General features: G+C 38.5%; 1 protein-coding gene across 3 annotated transcripts in view; it reads right to left on the reverse strand.

Moving 5' to 3' along the window:
* Nucleotides 1-16848, reverse strand: part of NOVA1 (NOVA alternative splicing regulator 1) — a 141251-nt gene extending 124403 nt beyond the window's left edge. Inside the window, exons 1-2 of one of the 3 annotated variants that reach the window (XM_059475323.1) lie at nt 16170-16848; nt 14119-14262 (exon numbers count right to left, since the gene is read on the reverse strand). In XM_059475323.1, the coding sequence (XP_059331306.1) occupies nt 14119-14262; nt 16170-16305 (280 nt within the window). In that variant the 5' untranslated portion in view covers nt 16306-16848. Of the gene's footprint in view, nt 1-6706; nt 6784-14118; nt 14263-16169 lie in introns of those variants that run through there. The other 2 variants (XM_059475322.1, XM_059475325.1) reach the window with 2 other exon arrangements.
* Nucleotides 16849-19922: the final 3074 nt, after the last annotated feature.

The following is a 19922-nucleotide window of genomic DNA, read 5'->3' on the forward strand; positions in this document are numbered from 1 at the left end:
AGAGAAAAAAATACATCGGAACAAGTCTCTGATGTTTCAGAATTGCTCTTAACTTTCCTGTTATTAAAATATTGGGGTGAAAAATTAATTTTAAATTTTTAAGAACATGTTTATCTAAAAGGGTATTTTCAATTTTTTCTTCCTTTCAACTCTTTAATTCACCTATTGACACACTAAGTCTTAACTGACAATAAACAGACAAAACAATCAAGTTAGTCATTGCCCCAGTTTTGAATGTGAATAAAAAATACTGTGAAATAGCACGTGTACAGACATCAGTCGCAGTCAAGACAGACATCACTTGTGTTCCTTCATGTGCAATTTGACCTCACTCAGAACAATTGCTAGTGCAGAATCATACATTCTAATTGCAGTTTAGTACAAATCATGCCCTAAAATATTTGATTTCAGATTCCCCAGCTGGTGCTTCATGTCACTTCAGCTGTTCAGAGGGATTTTTTTTTATGTTTCTTTGTGCAAATAAGCAAAGAGCTCACACATAGCTACCACAAAACATTATATAACCTTAATCTTTCCTTTTCCAACTCAAACAGGACCATGTATTTTTAGACAATAAAAATCAAAATGTGCTAACAGCTAGCACCTTAATAGACAAATAACTTTGTAGCAGCCATTCCAAATACTTTTGTTTCTTGTCCCAGAGTAAAAAATAAAGGTATGCCACTCAGTCATCAAATGCCTTTTCCACTGTCTCCCTTAGTTCTCACAAACTGCAGGTGGTGTATTTGATAATTTCAACAGAAAGCAGATAATATCAAGACACCTTTGAACATACTGTCTTACTCTAAAAAACAGATTACATCACAAACACGAGAGTAATTATACATACAAGAATCTAATTAAACGTGCCTCCCCAATTTTATCCAGTTTGAAATGAGCATAAAGTCCTTGAACCTGCAATTACCTTTACAAAAGGTTTCTATTAAGCTCGAATTTTAACACATGCAAAAATGATTTTTAATTTTTTTTTCTGAAATAATTTGAAAGGCATTAGAATCTGAACACAAGATATTTTAGGTTCCTATTTTCAATAAACAAATACGGACAATATTATTAAAAGTATAAAGACTTGTGTAAACAACCGTACTACACAGAATATGGGAAAACCTTAAGCATTTAAATTTTCTTAATGACAAGCTGGAAGGTGAATAGACTTGATTTCTTCCATATATAATTCAAATCTTCCCCAATAAAAAGTCCAAATAATCTTTCTAAAACATGAGTCAAAACACTTTATATAATAATAACCAAAAATAGGGCAATTTGACTTCATAATTACTATTTTTAGCCAAAATGCAAATATATCCTTAGAGTTTATTTTTAGAAAGCTTTCCTGTGCCTTTTCGCATTTCCTATTAAAACTTTACAGAATCCTTCCCACTAATTGTTTAGATAATTTTTGATAATTTAGTCAGTTCCATAGTTCATAAATTTTGATTTATACCTTTCAAAGCTAAAATCAGTCACGTACATCAAAATAAAAGACAAAAATTAGTAGTTGTAGCAAGAGCAAATATTTACAAATGGAAGGAGACTTTAGAAAACGTTTACTTGGAAAGAATTTGTAACTGAATCTGGATTAGATCTAGCACTTCTTTTAAAATTGATCTTTTAGCAAGACTGGCATACACTATCATAAAGACAGTGTTTTTCTATATAGAATTACTGAAGAGATTTACAAATAGATTCAAGAGCCAATCTATACATAAAGATCAGAAAACCAGGCCATTTTGAAGCAAAGAATAAAAAATTCCAAAAATTGTTTATTATATACACTAAATTTTTATCACTTGCTCTGCTTTTGGCATTAGTAAAGGGTTACATATCTGCACTAAAATTTAAAAGGAAGTTTTAAAACAGTGTAGCTTTCCTTGCAAAGGGACCATGAACTAAAAGAAAATACTATGAAACTCTTACCCCAAAAGGGAAAATATGTATATTTAGCAAGTTCATACTGGCAATCTTTATAATATACCTATTTTTGATAAATATCTGAATATCTATTGATAAGTGAAAAGGCACCCTACATTATCCTTACCAAAACACATGCATTATTCCTTTGTCCATAATTCCATTGACTATAATAGAATTGAATGTAGGAAGAAAGAAATATCCAAATACAGATTCAAACACCTCTAGCCAGCTGAGAAAAGTTCAATTATAATTGTTTGCAAGCCTAGAAAATGGTGAGAACACAACTCTTCTCAGGGGAAAAGTCAGCAGTAAATCTTAACTACCATAAATGAGCACCAGGGGGGAAAAAACCCACAAAAAAAGCCAAAACAAACCATCCGTCTGCTTCAAAACAAAAGACAGAAGCCTTTTACCAAAAGGCCTAAAGTAAAATCACACACTATATATATATATATATATATATAAAATTCACTACTAATAATCTATCCCTATGTTTAAACACACCACTTCAGGATTAAGCAGACTGGAGGTGTATTCCACCTTGCATAAATTCAATACTTACCTGAATTTAATGTTTGTATACAGAAACTGCTGGTATTATTACTGCCTTTGTACAAGTGTCTCCACTTACTCTTGTGGGAGGCAGCAGCAAATAGGAAAGAAATTATAATTTTCAGTCCTCATGCTTAAGAGATAAAGAATTTTTATTTCTTTTTGCTTAAGGTACTCGAACTTCCACAGTGGAAAAAATGGAAAAACTGTACCTGGAGAACTGGAGAAATGCTCACCTCTAGGGGAATATTTGACCTCAAGCAAAACAAAGAACGGAAACAATTCATCAGGTTTTGATTGCATCCTAACATCTTCACCCCACCTAAAAACTGGAAATTTTACTTCTCTGAATTCATCAGTGATGGTTTCAATGGCAGAATTCCTATTCTGAAGAGCAAGTATCAAAGCAGCAGTAAAAAACTATTCATGTTAAAATGCTTATTAAATAAACTACTCATTTTTCAGCATTTAGAAATGCTGAACTACTACTACTAATTCAAATGATTTGTAGTAGGAAAACTTGGAGCTCCAAAAATAACTCAAAGACTAATAATTGAAATTAAATACTTAATTTAATACTGACTTCCCCAAATAAGCAGCACACACACAGTATTTTCTGGATTAAACACATATTTTTAACTATCTTCAGCATTCTAGCATGGCCCAGCCAGCAAGATTCCTCCATTTCCCCAGTGGAAGAGGGAAAGCATTGGCAAAGTCTCATATTTTGAAGGTGGCACCACAAGTTAATTTCCAACTTTTCTAACTTTCTATATTCTAACTCTGAGAAACGTCTATACAGGAATCCAATATGAAATCCTTTTCTTTTGAGCAAAGGAGAAAGAAATGGGGCAAATTATAACCCCTTAGAATCCAGCATGTGAAAATACAGTGTGAAAACTACTGCACTCTAAAGGGATTAACACAAGAAAATCTTCTTAAAGCAGAGGGAAACTTTAGAAATTATTCAATATGGAATAATAAAATCTTCTCAAATTTTCCAAGATATACTACTCTTTCCCACTACATAGAGACTTACCTATGAGAATTCCAGAATACCTACAGATAGACTTGTTTCTTTTCGAACTGGCATCAATCACTTCAAAGTATGCCTTGGTTTGTCAATAAACTGCATCACAATTCAGCACATAATTATTAATAGCACTATTTCCTCTAAATCAGCATTGCAACATCACACCTCTTTCTAGACTTACTGAAGTAGGTCATCCTAAAAATACAAAATTTGATATAGCTCCTAAAATACTTGTAGTTTTAAGCACACTTGACTTGAATATCAGATGGCCATCGTCAGCTTATCTGCACTCCCAAGTAACCATAGCTTGAAATATGAAAACCTTGTAACACAAAACCAGTCCTACAAATATACACTAATTTACACCAAAAATCCTGTATGCCTCCTTAGGATCCTTAACAGGGAAAACCCATCCAAACTAAGATGCATGCTTATAAGTACCAAGAGCATTAAGACCACCCACTCTGAACTCCTATGCTTAAATACTTCACAGGAAAAAAAAAAGTCCTTGGTTAACTTAGGAGCCCATATAACTATATGCATGCTTTTGAGGAAAAGTTCATCAAGTCTTACTGCAGGTGAAATATTGCAGCCCTGGGGAAATTTTTGTAATCACTTCTGAAATTTTGTACTGGGAGAAATAAGGCACCCAAATCAGAACTAGTCAACCTAGTAAAAAGCAAAATTCTTAATAATAAACAACAAAAATCTTCAGACAGCCAATACGACATTGTGTAATTTTACAAGTAGAAACTTCTTTACAAAAGAAAACAAAGAATTTTGCACGAGATGAAACTTCACATGTTCCTGGACTAGTCAACATGGAAAGCATGGTAGCTCCTTATACACCATATGATTCAATTGAAAACTAGACAAAGTGAATAAATAAAGAGAAGCTTCTTTTTCTTCATTTTGAGCACATTCATGTGTGTTGGAAAAGAGAAATGTCAAGGTACTGATTTTGCAATAATGGATGACTAGATTTTGTGTCCCTATGTCCGCACTAAAGGTTTCAGGAAGTGCTAAGCCAATAAAATGTGAAGGACAGAACTGAGCTACTTCTGAACATCACAACTAACATTCTTTCAACCAGTAATTGCTATCAGACAAAAGAGCTGTTAGAAAAGATAATATAGAAACAATAGAATCTTGTTGTTACTAATCAACAAAGCACCATTTAAAAACCTGGAATAAAAATAAGCTAGTTATAAATGTCTTGCTTAATTCAAACACCGACCTTGTTACCACTATCCATTCTATGTCTCCCAGACTAGAGGGCATAAAACATTTGCATAAACTGGAGGGGTTTGTTTTCCAAAGGTACAGGAAACCTAATGGGACAAATTAAATAGCTGCCCATTTAATTGATTTTCTACCATCAAGTGCATGCAAGACTTAAGTTCTGGGACTAGCAATTACACATATTTCTATATACACTCAAATATTTTTAACACTCTGATTTAAAATCAGAGGAACCAATTTTTTCTTCTAAATTCTAGCTATTCAGGGAAAGAACCATCTTTCTAGCCATGAATCAATAAATAAAAAAAATTATTCATTAATAATTCATTCATAATATATCATGTTGGCACTTACTAGAACAGCTAGTCATAGATGTATCCATACAGAACTTAAAAATCTTATAAAATTATAAAGTATGTGTTTTATTATTGTTAAAAGTAGTGCACATACTAGATGAGCACTTGGCATCACCAACATTAAAAAAACCACAAAAACATATATCCCTAAAAGAAATCTTTGTAAAGTTAATACTTCTTTTTCTTTCTTCTTTGAGTATTTTCCTATGCTGAAAATTATATGTTGTTTGATGAAGGCTAATCTCAACAAAAAACTGGCAGACTTCAGTGTACTGCCGTGCACAGTAAGAGAATCAAAAGTAGGAAACCATATTTGTATAAGGAATTCCTGGGAAATGCAAATTTTGCTTTAGATTGACAGTCGCCAAGTGTTCACCTAATAACGTTAAGTAGAAGACATACAAAGAATGAAGTGTGCACACACATGCAAGGCAGAAAACAAACCCCATACATGTTCTACATCTAACACTTGCAACAAATCATTTTTATAAAGCTTTAAGGCATCCAGTAGCAGCGTTTCATTGCAGATCTCTGAAAAATCAGCACAGACAGAATGCTGGAAGACCCTCTCTTGTTCCACAGAAATTTTCTTCAAATCCAAGTCATAACTCCACTAAAAAGCCTATTTCCCTTTTTTTGTTTTTTTTTTGGTGTTCCTCAGGAAAATTGTTGGTAGACTGCCAGATTACAATAAAACAAATATTCTATAACTCCAGCTCAATACTGCTGCCAAAACAGTATCCATGGCAGCACCTGAACTGCTGCTGCTGCTTCTAGTTGTACTCCAGACTACCCTACCTGCACTCTGGCACTCCCTAACACCAGATTACAGATGGGGACAAAACGTAAACCACTGTTAGATCAAGCACCAACACTGGCATATGGCCCAACTGGTCCTTCCTCCCCCTTCTCTCACAGCCATGACATTTCATAGCCCAACTCTTTTGGAATACACTCTGGTAACAGCTTTAATTTTGTAAGTACACTGGACGCTCAACAAAGCCAACTGAATGGACACATGCCATTTCCTACTTTTCCAGTGCAAGACCTAATATATATATTTCAATAATTCGTGTTATAAAAATAACAACTCCACCATTGTATATTCAGTTAAATATTTGTAATTTTTCATGTGCAATTTAAAAGCCAGAATTTCGAACACACTGGGAAGATGATAAATTGCTGCTGCACCTGCTTATCTGGTTCTCTACAGCGATTTTTTCCCCCTATTGCCAATGAAGAATCTAAACAGGACTAAAGTCACTACTTGAGAATGAAAAAATACATAGAAATCTTCCAAGAGCTTTGGAGGTGTGCACTATGGTTCTTCATTCAAGCAAACAGGTGCCACTCTATCAAGTGGGGGAAAATAGTACAAATGTGTGAAGCTCTTTATGTGGGAAACTACAAGAGAGTTAAATGGCACTGAGCAAGGCACAAAAAGTGCTTTTAAAATAGAAACAAGGGAACATGCAGAGAACCTCAGTATCTAATTTAATTAATGATTGAGAATGCAAAGGCTCCAACTGGTGAAACATTAGCAGCAGCCATGAATTTCACTGTAGTTCTGTATAACAAGTAATCTTACCTGAGTGATTCTCAAAAAAATGTCAACACATCGATTGTATTTTTCATCTGATCCTGTCAATGCTGAGATGACAGGCCCTGCAGGATGCAGTGAGAGATCAACGATGAAAAACAGATGTTTAGTCTTCTCAAAATCAAAACCTATAAGACCAGGTAAACATGAAATTTTGTCCAAGATTCATACTCCTTTATATCCAACAAGCGCTAATGTTACATAATGTTACACTTTCACATACATAAGTTGACAAGAGTATCTCTCACTTACAAGGGATCTGACTCCAGGTCAATCATATCAACAATGTTTAGCTTTAAACCTGGTCCCTAACATACTGCTCTTTCAAGAGCTATCTGGTCACACAACTAGTTACTCACATCACCTACATCAACCTAGGTTCATGCTCATCAACCTGGAAGAAAGGTTCTCCAACCTTCCACAAAGGAGACTTTATTTTGTCCATCAATTATGCAGAACACTTAAACCTTACACAAATTTACTGCAATTCAGGAGTCAAGAAGAACAATAACTAGCTCAAGCAAAGAGTGATAAATCCATACTCAAAGGCTACAAAGCATGCTAGCATTGTACAGCTGGGAGCTGATTTCCATAGATGTATTTCCAAAGGTTGCCTTAAACTGACACTTCAATCACATAAGTTCTTGCAAAGGAATTGCAATGCTTAGCTATTATCAAGAGCAGCACACCTAATATTAAGTAAACTCCAGTAAGATTCAACCATAATTATCAATATGTTAGAGTGAAAAAAAGATCATGGTGGATAGGAATTTAGATCTTGTGATTTTTTATGTATTAAAATGTTTAATGTGTTTATCAAATACAGGGAAAATTTAAAGCAGAGTATTCTGAAAATCCTTTCTCTATTTTTAATGAAAATACAAGCAATGTAGTTGATCTTTATAATGCCATGAATTATCTATCACAAGTTGGGATGGAGAAACCCCAAAATCAAAACAAAAATGGGATGGAACACAAATCTGTACTGGAACACTTATGAAATCTCTAGGTTATAGTATAATTTGAGATTTCCTCTGGGAGAAAGAAAATTACTCTGAATACCAGGGTGAATTGTAAGGAACCTCCTATTTTCCTAAAGCTATGTCATGCAGTCAGAATGAAGACAGTCATATATCAACAGTAAATTAAAAACCTTGCACTTGCACATGCACAGCACTCTAATTGATTCCATTTGACAACATCAAATTCCAACTCTCCATGTTTCCATACTACTAGAAGTCCTTAACCACAAGACTGGGCTAAATAAAACAAGCACTAAGCATTCCCCCTACAGAATATAGTATACTACACCAGAAATTCATACCAGACACAGTAGAACTCTTTTCATTTACAGACAATAGCTGTTGCCAGAATAAGCAGAAATATTTTTACTAAATCCATTATAACTGTGACATTTCAAAAACACGTGCATCAGCTTCATTACTCAACAGATAAATCTGAGAAACAGGAAAAACATATTACAGTTTTAGATTGAAGTACGTTAAGGATTTTATGCTAGTGTCAAACAAATGCAATTAGAAAAACCAAAAGGCCTACCTAGAAACATGGCCATCAATAAGAGTCAGAAAAGCAGCCTTCCAATTTCTAATATGCACTGCGTTTTGTACCGTGACACTGCAGCCTCGGAGGGTCAGATTAATTAAGATCAACAGCAGCTGCAGTGCAACGTGAGAAGCACACGGCCACAGCTCTCACCAGTCCAGCCCAATTACCTGCAGCATTCCAGCAACCACGATACTCCTCACCAAGTCATTCATTCCCACTGGCCTACCGATAAATGCTAAGAAAAAAATAAACTCAAAGAGGGACTGGAAAGCTGCCTGCACTGCTGCAAGATGCAACAATGATATTTGCCAGCCAAATCTTTATAGAGGTTGCTTAACTTTATGTGAGAACCGTGTCCAAAGACAGAAATGTGATAACAACAAGGTGCAATCCCTCTTCCCCAACACTCTATGCTCCATTTCTGGAGGCCAGTCTGACAAATTCACTAAATCCAAGGTTTTCTTCCCTGGCCAAAAAAGCTACTGATCACTGACAAAAATTCTCTAGTCAACTACTGAGGCCAATATCTAAGCTAATGAAATTAACTAAAGAACAAACAAAGATCAAAGAGTACTTGAAAAAGACACTGCTTGGTACAGGTTGAATCCATTATGAAAAGCAAGCATGTGTTTTGTTTACTGCACAAGGGAGAAGAGGAAAACAGGAGATTCAGACATTCCCTGTTTATATTTTTTTAAATATTATCTCTAACACCTATTCTCTATCAAAAATCCATTAAAACTTGGATCTACCTACAAAAAACTATTAAATTATTGTATGGAAGTTTGAAACTTCTTGAAAGGGAAAAACTTAAGTCTTGTTTATTTTTTTTTAAATAGTAATTGCTTTACAGAAATCCTGACTTTATCAAAAAACAATGCTGTTACTAGAAGCATCTTCATCTACATAACCTTTCTAACCTACTAAAAATACTTCAGTTTTCAACCATATTGAAACCTAGATAAAACCAATCACAATGAAAATGTTGAAAATTTAAAACACAGCATTTCCATGTCATAACAGCTGTCCTCAACCTATTCTTTTTATTTTGACAACAAAGTTAGTTGTTGGCCCATGTCATTTATTCAAGTTAGACTAACCATTCCAAATCTGTCAGAAGTTCTTATAAACCTTTCTATGCAAGACAAAGACACAGCACTTTCTTGCAAACCAAAGCCATTTACTATGTCAAAGTTGATTTACTCATTAACATGAATAAGTCCCTACAGGTAGAAAAAAATGAGTGCCAAATTTCTACTTTAACTTCTCAAAATTTCTCTAAGCCTACCAAATTACCATCGGCTAAATGACAGAACCCAGATATGTAACAATCTCAATATGCTACTAAGTTACATAGTCAGTTTCAGCTTCCTTTTAAATGCAAAATACTACAGATCCGCTGGCTAACAAGCTAACTTTTTTTTTTTATTCTGTTTCTGTAACCAGGCAACAGACAACTGTCCAACTGAGAATTATCTCTCTGAACAGCTGGCAATCAACACTTGGGAGTTTTTGGTGGTTGGTGTCTTTTTTTTTAAACTAGTAAAAAGATCAGTGATTACTTTAAAAATCTATACAGCTCTAGATTCCACCTCTGAAATCTCTACTCAATATTTAGTAATTTCCTTAGTCCCATTATCCCTGAATTAATATATGTAAGTGTTTGCATCAGAATCTAAAAATCTTAGATATATACTTATGTAGTATCTAATTAGCTAATGTCAACATTTCAAGAAAAAAAGTAGGATCAAGAAAAAAAATGAAATGCATTTATTGATGTATGACAAAGCCCTTCAAGGAACCAGCACAACAGACAGGTATTAACTAAAGCCATTCTTGCTTCTAACACCACTACTCTTTTCCATAGCTGAAAAAGCAGTATTTCACTTCAACATTATTTCAAGCATTGATTTTTTTAAAACATTTCTTTCCTTACTAGAATTTTTTATTTTTAAGAGTTACCAATTAACATGATAAACGCTATTTCTATAAAGGAAATAATAATGGAGAGCCAAGCTTGATATATTACACCTTTCTCCTTCCCCACAGTTTATAGGAGTAATGATGCCATAAGATTATTAATTATAAATTCCTGTAACTTAATGTGTTACTTATACATTCAATGTTTTTGAAAGGTCTTTGTCGGAATAAGAGTTTTCAGAAGGGCACTGACATTATGATTGGCTATCTATTAGCTATTAGCTATCATAGCTATTATGATTAGACTATCTCCCATAACATATGAATGATTCAAAAAAATCTGATATTTAAACAGAAAACAGTTAAAAACAGGAGTCCCTTGGTAGAAGCACAAAATAGCCACACATCACTTCATACACTGTCTGCATGAATGGGAGAGCAAACTCCCACCTTTTATATTCTCCAAACATTGATATAATTACTGACTAGAAATCTGCTATAAGACCAACACATCTAACATGTTGCTAAAACCAGTAAAATCTTATCCCCCATTTAATTATGCTTTGATTAATCTCTGCTCCTGATATGTTTTCATTTAAGTACACCTACGACATCATATTCCAATAAATTGAAAAACACTGACCAAGTTCAAATTCACTCAAGCACCAAGTTCAGATCAGGCAAGATCCTGTTGCAAGATAAACAACACGATGTGATGTAACATAATTTTGTGCATGTGTGTGCATTTGTGAGACCGGGGCGGGAACGCAGAGAGGGAGGGACAGGGAGAGAGTCTGTGCACGAGAGAGAAAGAGAGAGTGCACGGCAGCATTCACAAGGGAGAAATATACAGGGCCTGAGTGGCTTTGAGTCCTGTGCTCACTAAAATGCAGAATGAGAAACACATAAGCAATGACAGTTTCAGACAACAGAAATCATCTTTCTTCTATTATTCAAAAAAAAACATACATTATAATAGCTTCAAAGAATAGCCACTTTCTTTATCAAGTTGGCTAAATCTGTATTTAATTTTTGAACCAAAACCTAGTAAGTCAATACACACTGTACTTTCTATGCAGAAGGATCAGCACCATTTAGCTTAAAAGTAGGGCATATTTTGCCATTTTATTTCTGCTAGTCTTGGGGGACATGCCTGAACAGAAAAGAATCAGAATATCCAAAGTCAAATTGCAGGAGTCCAGACAACAAGAAAAAAATCAGCAGGTAACCTGAAAAGAGAACAATAAATTGCGCACTCAAAAATCAAACTGTAGTGGACAGTAATGTATTTGTATACTGCTTCCTATCTCATAAACTAAAATGTTCAATGCAAAGCTGTTTTTTCTTTCAATTTCTTGTAATTAGAGCTGCCATATAATTCTTCAGTAATTATGTCACCTTTTGACGCACAAAAATAATTCCAACAGAAATCAGTCTGCATACTGAAGTCCTATATCACAGAGGGAAAAGAAAAAAACACTATTAGATCATAGGAACTACTCGTAACTTCTGTATTACAAGCACCTTCCTCCTTTCCAAACAGGAACTTACTCACTTTTCTAAAACTTTTTGGAAATACAGAAAACTTTCATAGAAGCTTCAACTACACAACATTCCACAGAGAAACATACATTAAACATATTTGTAGTCACAAGCATCAGAGGTAAGGATCTATTAGGAAAACAGCAATTGTTTAAAAAACTTTATAAGAAAAATAAATCATAGCTTCATCTTAGTTCTTTCAAAGGGCTTGTATTCCCTAATGTTATACGAGCAAGAGAGGCTGGAAGAAACCCAAAAGCCAACAGCTCAAGGAATGACAGGACCTCTGAATATTCCATGGGCTGGTGGTCAGACGCAAACAGAAATACTAACAAGAGCTAGCCACGCTGGAATCCATTTCCCATCCCTACTCCATGCTTTAGCAGGTATCAGTCACCAACTTCCTGAAAACACTCACTTTGCATATGACACAACGTGGCTGCAAATTCAGGGCAGACTGAATAAAGTCAAACTGGAACTCTGTTTGCACCTGTTACTGTGAAAATGTTTGAGTGTCCCTGCCCTAGTTATTTATATTGTTGCTGCTGATTTTAAGAGAGAATATGTTTATGTCACAAATGTTTTTCTCATGTCATTCTAGCTTGCGATTTTTTATTTTTCAAAGGTTCTTTTGTTACTACTGCTGCATCTTTATAGTTTCCCACACAAAAAAAAAAAAAGGTAGTTCTGACTTAATCCAAAAACAGAGGAACTATACTTGAGCACTGAACAAAAGATCTAATCTTTGGAGCATCATTTCCAAGTGAGTGTAAATAAACTGTAGTAAAATGAAAAGGCTCATAATTTGGTATTTGGAATATTCTTCATAAACACCAATTTTCTGTAACATCCTTGCATATCTGATAACCCCTCATGTATAATGCAGAAAATCTATTTCATTTTCATCTATTGACAGTGAATTTAATTTACTATTGCAGCTCTTTACCCAGATTGTTATTAATTCTGCAATCAGGCTCTTCAGAATGCTTTATTTCTTCCAGTAGTTTTCACAATTCTACATTGATTTTTTTTACCCTAACATACCTTTCAAAAAAGGATCATGTTTTTCCTACCTTCCTAAAAAAAAAGTAAAAAAAAAGCTTCAAAAACAACAAGCACCAGTTCATAAGATGTAACTTCCAACAGAAAAAAAATCTACATTCAACACTTCAATCTCTGACTTTTAAGTATTATGAACTACATTCAATAAGGAGATGTACAACAGGTGCATTAGAATTTCCACATCAACAATCATATTGGTAAATAGACCAAAATATCTCTGTTAATGAAAAGTTATCCACCTCTGCCTGACTGTAAAGTCAGAGAACAGGAAAGCTAAATGCTCCAACATTTGTGCCCTGTTTACATCCATACCAACTGCCTTTGCTATTTTGTAGAATTCACTCTTGTTGAAATAGAGCAAATGCAAAGCAGCTCTTATTTTCCAAAAGAAAAAAGTCAGCAACAGCTAGTCAACTCAATTCTAAACCACCAGTTACTCTTCAAAAATAACAAAATCAAGCCACAAAAGTGTCAGCTATGTTATTGTGCATCAGTTTTTAGAAAGTCCTCTAGAGCAAAGTTCAATTACAGAATGTTAATTTGTTCATCTTTCGGAAAAACTCCCCAATTATTCAACTGCAGAAGGTAAATCTTGTCTATCATTACATAAGACTCCCTCTTCAGAAATCTTATAAAGGAGGAATGCTAATTCAGGTATTTTTTATTGTTATACTCAAATATTAAAAACTTTTCATGTGCACTAATACAGCTAATATAAAATGTTAATTTTTTTATTCATCCAAAGTATTTCAGTTTTATAACAGAGCTTTCTTCCACCATCATGATAAACACAATATAAAGAATATCTAAAGAGCAGCACTTGTCCTCTTTACTTCACTCCAGAGCCAATGAGCAAAGCAGTGAAGCAGAAAGAAGGTACATAATGGATTTAAAGTAAATGGCCCATTCTTTATGAGGCAGTCTCTCATTTTTACTCATTCTAGCTTAATTGTCATTATAATGTCTGGAAACTTCAAACGAACAATTATCTTTACGCCACCTGTCACACTGGTGCTTAAAAGCTAGATTTTTTAAAATAAAAAATAAAGCAGTCAGTGTTAATGAAAATAATCTTTTGCAGAAATACTGTAAATTACTTTAAACTTATTTCAAGGCAGTTAGCATCCAGTTCAGTCCATTCCACAAGCCAAAACAGACAGAATATTTATATTCACAATTGCACTTTGAAATATACTTTTCTGAGACAATGCTTCCTGCTGCACTTGACCATCAATATATGAAACACACTGAAATGTACATACATGCCGGAGAACGTAAAAATAAAAGAACTGGCTAATTTTTGCACCTACCTGGATAAAAATCTTTGGATTTAGACAGCTTGATGGTGGCCCCAGTCTCTTTCTGCAACTGAACAATTGTCTGTCCTCCCTTCCCAATTATAGATCCAGCAGCATAACTAGGTATGAGGACCTTTAGAAAATACTGGCCATCCTCTGAAAAATTGAGATATGCATGGTTAATATGGGTTATAAGTTGTCATTTTTCCTTCCCAGACCCACAAATAAACAAAAGGTAAAATCTTTAAACTCCTCCACTAATTCATGCATATATATCTAACCAGTTGCGTCATTATACAAGACATGTTTAGGCTATGCCTTTGACAGTTTAAAATATCTACATTTATTCTAAGAAAAGAACCTACAGAGGTTCCTTAATTCAGTTAAAGAATAATATTGCAATTATATTTCAAAGGTATACTGCCTTGTTTGTTTTTGTTTTTTTTTTTTGCAATGGTAACCACAGCATGCAGAAATGATCAGACCCCTTTAAAAAAACTACAGCCCTGCATGAAAACGTGGGTAGTGAACACTACAACCTTGCTTGGAAATACTGCAAAAGAAATGACAAAACTAGGAAAGAACGAATTGTAAATTCTAATGGGCTATTTGTTTGTCATTAGCAAACACATGAGAACAGCAATTAGCTATTGCTTGCATTCTTCTTAAGTGAGCAAAACGACTACTCTGCTACCAAATAACCCACCCAAAATGTGGGGTTTTATTCCAAGCATTTCAGCCACTGCCAAGAAAACAACTCAACATGGTGAGGATGGAATCACTTGCCTAAGTAATCCTCATGTATTCCTTTAGCACTTCTTAAGTGACAATGATCTCTTTTAAGCTCATTAATTAAAGGACACTAAGAAGAATTTTTCCCAATTGATCAAAAGCCTAAGTCACTTATTTTAAATACACTTAAAAGGTGACAAGATAGACAATGCCAGTCCTCTACCCACCACCAGCGCTAAAGCACACCATCAAAACAGGAAAAAATATATAGAATGAATGGAGGGGAGAAAGAAAAAAAGGATCCCAGTCTGATTTGGAAACTGCAAAATTTTCAGTACCCTCATGCCACAGCTAAATTCAGCTACACTGAAGTCTGAGGACGTTTCCATAACTGTCTCTGAAGAAGTGCAAGGCAACAGGGATACGCTGGTTCCCTAGACTTGTGTTCTCCCCAGCAATTACGGCAATGTCCCATTGGCACGGATATCAAAATATCATGAAACGTGTTTCATAAAGTTGGTTCTTTGGGGTTATTTTTACCCCTAAGCAGAAGAAACGATCTAAGTTCACAATACTTCTCCTCCCTGAGACTACAGAGCGTCTCAGTTAGTGCCTGTGGGTGACAGTGGTGCCCACCCGTATAGCTGGGGAACCATGCACTACGTATAGCCAGACCACTGCTCTCAACATTGGGCAAATAAATTCACCTCTGCCTCGGTGCATTGTTATGACGACTCCAGTGCAAACGGATAAAGGAGATGCTGGTCCCGTTATAACTCATCTCCTCCAGGAACAGCAGGATGTTAACTAGCGAGTCCCCGCAGCCGAGGGGCGACTCCCCCCGCCACCAGCCAGCCCTCGCCCCCGGCTCGGCACGGCAAACACGCCGTGTACGCGCTGACAATGGAAGTGAGGCCAAGGAGGAGGAAAACGCACGGCAAGGCTGAAATTCAACTTGCGACCCCGAGGATGTGGAAGGAGGGAAGAGCGTTTGCCGTCTCCTTCCAGCTGCCATTTATTGTCGCCCATCCTTAAAACGGGCGAGGGAGATAGCCGGGCTGCGGGAGCCCCTTGTGCTCCCTCCTCGCCTCCGTAGGGTCACGGCTGTGCAGCCCCAGCGTGGATATTAAATAAAAAGACTGGTAGATGCTGAAAACCGACGCCATTTTGATGAATGATAACATTAGAGAAATGGGAATCTTTGGGCGCGGGGGGGGGGGGGGGGGGGCTGGGGGATTGGAAGAGGCAGGCAGGCAGGTAGGGAAGCGGAGAGGTGGGTGGGTAGGGCGGGGGGGTGGGGGTGGGAGGGAGGTGACAGAGGATATACCCACCGCCCGTGTTGGTCCTCTTGGTGCTGCCGGCTTCAGGGGGGGCTTCAAGCGGTCTTTTCCGGGAGTCCGGCGGGTCCAGGTCTATGGGAACCCCGGTGTGGGTCCCGTTCTGCTGGATGGGAGCTGCCGCCATCATGTTTGCTGCTGCTCGGAGGAGAATTGTCTCTTCCCTTCTCTGGTGGGGGGGCAGGGAGGGAAGGGGGGAGGAGGAGGAGGAGGAGAAGGAAGGGGGTGGAGGAGGAGGAGGAGGGGAGGGGGCTTGTCCCGTTCTCTTGTCCTTTTCGAAAATGTAGAGCTAAGATCGGGATTGCCGAGGATGCTGCGCGCCTTGTTTATCTGGCACCCGGGGGGAGGGAAGGGAAAGGAGGGAGGGAAGCGGGCAGGACTGGACTGGAGGAGCAGCTGCAGTGCAGTGTCAGGAGATGAGGAGAAGGGAGACAGGGGAACGAGGGGGGCGAGAGAGGGAAAAGAAAGGGGGAGAGGAGAGGAGGGGAAAGAATGAAAAGAGTGAGACAGGAGGAGGAGAGGACAGAGTGAGTGGGAGAGGAGAGGAGGGGAGAGAGTGAGTGGGAGAGGAGGGGAGAGAGAACGAGTGAGACAGAATCGGTGGGAAGGGAGGGAGGGAAGAAGGGAGGGGGAGAAGGAGGGAGCGAGCGGTGTAAATGGTGGGCGAGGGAGAGTGTGGGAGATGATTCACGCTGTTTCTGAGCCCCCTTCCGCCCCTGCCCGCCCCAGTGCCGCGCCTGACGCTGCGGCTCAGCTGCCCGCCGCCGCTGCCGGGCTCCCGTGCCCTCCCTCGCTGTCGGGCTGGCGTGCGCGGGGGTGGAGAGGGGGATCGCTGCCGGGATGGCGCGGCGCTGCTCGCCTCTAGCCCCGGCACCGCGGGCGCCTGCCTGGGGCCGGGGCCGCCACCCTCGGCTGCACCGCACAAACCCTAAAGGCAGGATAGGTTACAACCATGGGAGGGGGCACAAGGACGGGGGTGTACGAGGGCAGGCGGGGGGGTGGGGGTGATGGCGGGGGGGGGTGGGGGGGGGGGGGGGATGATAAAACAGAAGGGCGGGGTTTCCATGGGAGACGGGCGGGAGATGAGGCCAATGGGAACAAAAGAGAGAGAGGCTGGGATTGCAGCGTCTCGCCAATGCCGGCCGCGCTGGCGGAGCCGTTGCGGGGAGGCGGGGGCGGTTTAACCTCTGCGGCGGGGGCGGCGGCGGGGCGGGTGTGCGCGGGGGCCGCCGCGGGAGGGTCCCCGCCGGGATGCGGCGTCACCTGGGTTACGCGCTGCGCCTCGCAGGCCCGCAGCTGCGTGGGAGGAGGGCTGAGATCGCCCGAGGAGGCGGTGGGGTAGCGGGGACGTGTCCTCGGCGAGGCGGGCTGCAGCACTCGGCCCTTCCTCCGTCCCCGCCGGACAGCGCGGGTGCGGACCCGGGGCAGCGCTGCCGCTCCGCGCTGGAGCCGCGGACGCGCCGGGCTGCATCGCGCAGGCTTGGGAAGAAATTAATAAAGATATTGTTGTTACGCTGTGACAGCGGGTCTAGCCGGAGCCGTGCGACACAAAGCCGCGTTGCTTACCTAAATATTTTGTAGAGAATTTAAAGATATTTCGCTGCGGCGAAGGTTATTTCTGTTTACAAATCTCAAATTATTCAGGTGGAATATTAAAAGGTTGTAAGATTGGGGGGGGGGAGGCATGGCTCGGGGAATTGTCTGTGCACCAGGAAAGCATTTTTACTATTTCACTCTGCTATTTATTGACTCTTTTCCTTTGAAAAGTCTCAAACTGCTGTAACTGTGACGGTAGTGGTCAGTTCTGGAGCATCAATTCCGTACAAAATTTAGGGACGTGTGTTTATTGCGCTACACCACGCTCTGTGCTAAATTCGTATTGATGTGTGTGTGTGCGCGGCATGGCTGCTGACTCGATTCCTCCTAATACACGGGCTTAAAACCTGGCTGTTAGTGGATGAAATCCAATTTCCATTCTAAGCTCCCTGGGAGACAGCCTTAGTTTTAGTAATCACTTTCCATTAATACTGCCCCAAACAATTTTTAATACTTAAAATACACATATCATATATAATATATAGCACATCACCTCTGCTTACAAATTACAAGTCAGATAAGTAATGCATTATAGGGTATTAAACAGTGCGCATGCTAACATCTAAACAGGCTCCAGCCCAAATGCATTCACAAATTAAGGACTCAATCCAGCACTGTACATAGGAAACTTCCAATGACTCCTTTGGGAATTGTGTCCCAGGAATGTGGTATCTATCCTCCTTGCCAGCAGATGAAATAGATGCAGCAGATCCAGTAAAAATTTGATAGCATATATGGTCAGAAAAATGATTGTATAAAAATGGAACTTTCTTACTCATCATATACCCCTTGTATCTAAGATACTCTGACTCATAATTGCTTAGTTTACTGACTGAAATAAAATTCTAGGCTTCTGTTACCTTGGCAGTTGCTGACACAATGATGGTACAGGAAACTGGGGACTGGTTCTAGCTCTTCCATTTTCTTTACTAAGTTATAGCCAAAGAATTTTATTGGTGTTTGAGCCAGAAAGAGCACAGCATGACTTGTAAATCTCAGGTCCAGTTTGTAGGGTCATCAGTCCTAAGAGGCCTCTTTTATATTTGTAAACTAAGCAAATGTCTTGCAGAAACTTTTGAAGATAAAAATAAAAACCACGGTGTTTCAAGTTAAGCCATCCTGAGTCAATTTCCGCAGTAGAACTGGATAAATTATAACACTGCTCTCTTTATCTCACTGACTGTGTCCCATTCATCTGTAGCAACATTGAAACAAACAATTCCCTGGTTTTTAGACCACATCTGTTTTACTGTGCCCCCTGCACCAATTTTAATTATGTGACAGATCTGATTGGATTCAGCACCTGCAAGTCCTCCCTTTGGGAACTCCAATTAGCTTATAAAGCGTTTACTTGATTGCATTCTTGAAACAAAAGTATCGTTTCATTCTAATGACAGAAATATTAAAGTGTAGAATTAAAAAAATGTTTTAGCGTGATAAGTGTCTATGTTGTTTGTGTGTCTAGCTTCCATAAGCTTAGAGGAAAAAGTGGTAATCCTGAAACCTAATTTCCTCAGACTCAGCAGATGTCTGTCCTGTGTTAGCCTGTTTCTTTACCGACAGCTGTTTCACAAGTGCCTCCCCTCGTCTCTACAGAATGCCTTTTGTTTAATGATTTCCCTCTACATTATCTCTCGTCCCACTTAGACAAGCTTTTTCAACTTTTCTAGTAGTTTTAGAAGGTTTTGTTACAGTTTCAAGGAAGGTTTTTATTTGAAGAAGTTAGCTTTAGCTAGGTAACTAACCTCTCAGCTAGTTTCTTAGTAACAGTTCTACTTCACTGGGCAGATAGCTGCACGTCATCAACATTTCAACAAATACCGATTTAGTATTAAGGAAATTTTCAATTATTACAGCTATGCTTCAGAATATGCACTTTTTTTCTCCTTATTTAATTGCTTGCAGCGGTGATTATGAAGGTCTAAGGGGGAATATCACATTAAGTGAAGCCCTCTAGTGGCAGAGGTCACTTGGAGTTTAAAGCAAGCTGGGTCTTTGTCATGGGTTGGGGCAGTGAAAGGAACAGCTTTTAGCAAAATGCAGGCAACTGCTCTGCATTGTTCATGGTCTGAAGCATGAGTGAAAATAGTTGTTTCGGCCTGTAATACCACCGTGCTCCCTCTCTGTTGTAATATCTGTGCAGAAAGTACT

Source organism: Ammospiza nelsoni, chromosome 6 (genome assembly GCF_027579445.1).
Source record: "Ammospiza nelsoni isolate bAmmNel1 chromosome 6, bAmmNel1.pri, whole genome shotgun sequence".
Classification (NCBI taxonomy): Eukaryota; Metazoa; Chordata; class Aves; order Passeriformes; family Passerellidae; genus Ammospiza; species Ammospiza nelsoni.